This window comes from Mandrillus leucophaeus, unplaced genomic scaffold, assembly GCF_000951045.1.
Source record: "Mandrillus leucophaeus isolate KB7577 unplaced genomic scaffold, Mleu.le_1.0 Scaffold480, whole genome shotgun sequence".
NCBI classification, from domain to species: Eukaryota; Metazoa; Chordata; class Mammalia; order Primates; family Cercopithecidae; genus Mandrillus; species Mandrillus leucophaeus.
Genome location: NW_012105143.1, coordinates 1,417,007 through 1,419,694, shown reverse-complemented (window position 1 = coordinate 1,419,694; position 2,688 = coordinate 1,417,007). Strand labels below are relative to the sequence as shown.

At 50.1% G+C, this 2,688-nt stretch overlaps 1 protein-coding gene across 4 annotated transcripts in view; it reads right to left on the bottom strand.

Annotated features, from left to right (window-relative positions):
• ZNF286A (zinc finger protein 286A) overlaps positions 1–2,413 on the bottom strand; it is a 20,090-nt gene extending 17,677 nt beyond the window's left edge. The window contains exons 1-3 of one of the 4 annotated variants that reach the window (XM_011995307.1): positions 2,180–2,380; positions 1,587–1,822; positions 630–718 (exon numbers count right to left, since the gene is read on the bottom strand). In XM_011995307.1, the coding sequence (XP_011850697.1) occupies positions 630–718; positions 1,587–1,629 (132 nt within the window). In that variant the 5' untranslated portion in view covers positions 1,630–1,822; positions 2,180–2,380. Of the gene's footprint in view, positions 1–629; positions 719–1,586; positions 1,823–2,179 lie in introns of all 4 variants that reach the window. The other 3 variants (XM_011995306.1, XM_011995309.1, XM_011995308.1) reach the window with 3 other exon arrangements.
• Positions 2,414–2,688: the final 275 nt, after the last annotated feature.

Genomic DNA, 2,688 nt, shown 5'->3' with positions numbered 1-2,688 from the left:
CAGGTTCACGCCATTCTCCTGCCTCAGCCTCCTGAGTAGCTGGGACTACGGGCGCCCGCCACCACACCCGGCTAATTTTTTGTATTTTTAGTGGAGACGGAGTTTCACCGTGTTAGCCAAGATAGTCTCGATCTCCTGGCCTCATGATCTGCCCGCCTCAGCCTCCCAAAGTGCTGGGATTACAGGCGTGAGCCACCGCGCCCGACCGACTACTTACTACTTTTACAATCACTTCAGCATTGAAGTGCTTTCTTAAATTGCTACTTAAAGTCACATACATGCTGTTTCCTCTAGAGAAACAAGTTTTAAGAGGTATGTACCACATTATATTTAAAACAGTTTCTCACATTACCAAGCACAGAAATGAGCATAGTAGGCTAAGAAAGGGAAATGCTGCTTACCTGTCTGTTGAGGGACAATAAACACTAAATAGGGAAGAAATCCATCCAGTGTTATAAATAGAAAACATTTTCTTCTGAGTCCATTAGTCTCTTGACTAGTCTCTTAGATTTAGAACTCAGCTCTGTAGATGGGCTTTAGTGGATAAAGAAACTCCACATAACAAAGAAGGGAGCGTATCTGTAGTCAAGAAACAAGGTGTAATTCCAATAATTAGCAGACTCACTCACCTGGGATCTGGCCGTGAGGCGCAGAGCAGCCACTTCTCCCTCTTCTGTGCTCTTCTCTTGGAAATGGGGAGAGTCCTGGGAAGACAGAGCTAACCACAAGAAAGCAGTAATGATGAGACCTAGACTTAACTTGCCATTCAGATTTAAAGTCTAAAAACTGCTTCAACATACTATATGTGCTGCCTACAAACACTGAGACTGAAGGTACCCCAAAACAACCGACCTCCTCCCAGGACCCTTGTCCCAGGATGTACAGGAATATTGCTACTCTGGGCTCGAATTCAGTTGCTATAATCATAACACATTCCGTAAGATGGCATCCTTTGATCTAGAAATTAGACTATGTCAGTTAATTTCCCAGTTTAATCGATACTCATTGGTTCTCACTCTGAAAGTTTATTTATAATGTAGATTGCTGGACGCCAACTCAAAGTAATAAGCATTAGTTGAGCCTGGGGTACAATCTAGAAATCTAACAACCACCCCAGGGGGAATTCTGGTGTAGGAGGTCACAGCACAACTTTCATGAAACTGGTCAGGTAGAATTGAAGTCAGTCATTAACTACTATGCCTGTTTTCTCCTACGTAAAACAAAATATTTTTGACAACCAAAGAGCTAAATTCTCAGCCTCAATGGAGATTAGCATGATATAATCATTTGGGAGGAAGAGTACATGAGAAAATGAAGTAATTGAGGCTTTTTTGCTCATGCCACAGAAGTTAACATTTCACTCACATTTTGGGGGTAGCTGTGAAGAGTCCACTGTGTGTCCAGCTGCCATGTAAAGGGCGGTGCTCCCATACCAAGCCCTTCAGTCTCACTTAAAAAGCCCATCCATCCCCAAGACAATGGAGACAGCCAGCCAAGAGCCACCTCCCTTGAGCCAACCGTTCTCCCTTCAGGAGCAGGAATTCCGTCCTTTCACGCCACAAGTTCAACACGTCCGCAATTCTCACCTCTTTTCTCAGGCATTTCAGTCAAATCTGTCTCCATGATCATCACCTCCTCCTTGTTCTGGAGATTCTGCTCTTCAGCCCAATTCAGATCTCCCTGGCCAGACGAGTTAGAAGACCCTCGGGCCTCGGGGTCCCACTTCCTGCTTCCCTCCTGGGCTCTGATGAAAGGCCTGGGTTAGATCGGGTCGGGTTTCTTTCTCACCGTGGAGTCTGCCTCAGTCCTACGGCGCTCGAGCCTGGAAGCCCGGGGACAGCATCCCTGAGGCTGGGTCCTCAGGTGTCTGTCCCTACCGCTTGGAGCTGTCCCTGGGGGAACCGGGCGCCTGGAAGAGGTGACGCTGGGGCATCAGGAGTTTGGACAAATTCTGCCGCGCTCGGGGCACTGACCCAGGACCCCGCGACCGCCCCGCCCGTCGCACAACCGCGTCCCCGGAGGAGAGGATCAGGCCAGAGTGAGAAGGGACGGGGCTCATGGTCTGCCCTCCAGGCCCCTTTAACAAACGCGCACTCTAGCCCCGACTCGGCATAGAACGACCCGGGTAACCACCGCCGAGGCCGAGCGGAGACGAGCGACATCACCACAACCAACTCACCTCCCATCCCGGGCCTCACAAAGGGTACGAACTTCTTTGGCCAGCTCGGAGTCGCGCATGCGTAAAAAGGAGCGGAGCCAGGCGGGCCGCGCTCATCCCGCCCGGAACTACAATTCCCAGAAGCCCCTTGGCATCTCCAGACCCGGGTTCTCCGCAGGTGGGAGCACCAGTGGTGCGGCTGGGAGAATCGCAGGATCGAAGCGCTCCGTCCGTCTCGCGAGAGTATGAAATAGCATCTCGGGTGTCTAATCCTCTGGGCAAGGGAGGGAGGGAGCAGCGGAGACGCGGAAAGAAGTCAGGGTCAGTCCCCGCGCTTTGTCTGCAGAAGCTCCTGAGGCACAGTGCTTAGGGCTGCTGAGTTCAACCGAAATTACTCCGGTGTAAGATGCATTAAAATACATCGCTTTTATCCCTATTTTGTGCTCCCAGAACTCATCCTTTGCTTTCAAAACATATGAAGGATATTTTTAGGAAGAGCAGGTCCCTCCTTTGTACACTGAGTCCGATGT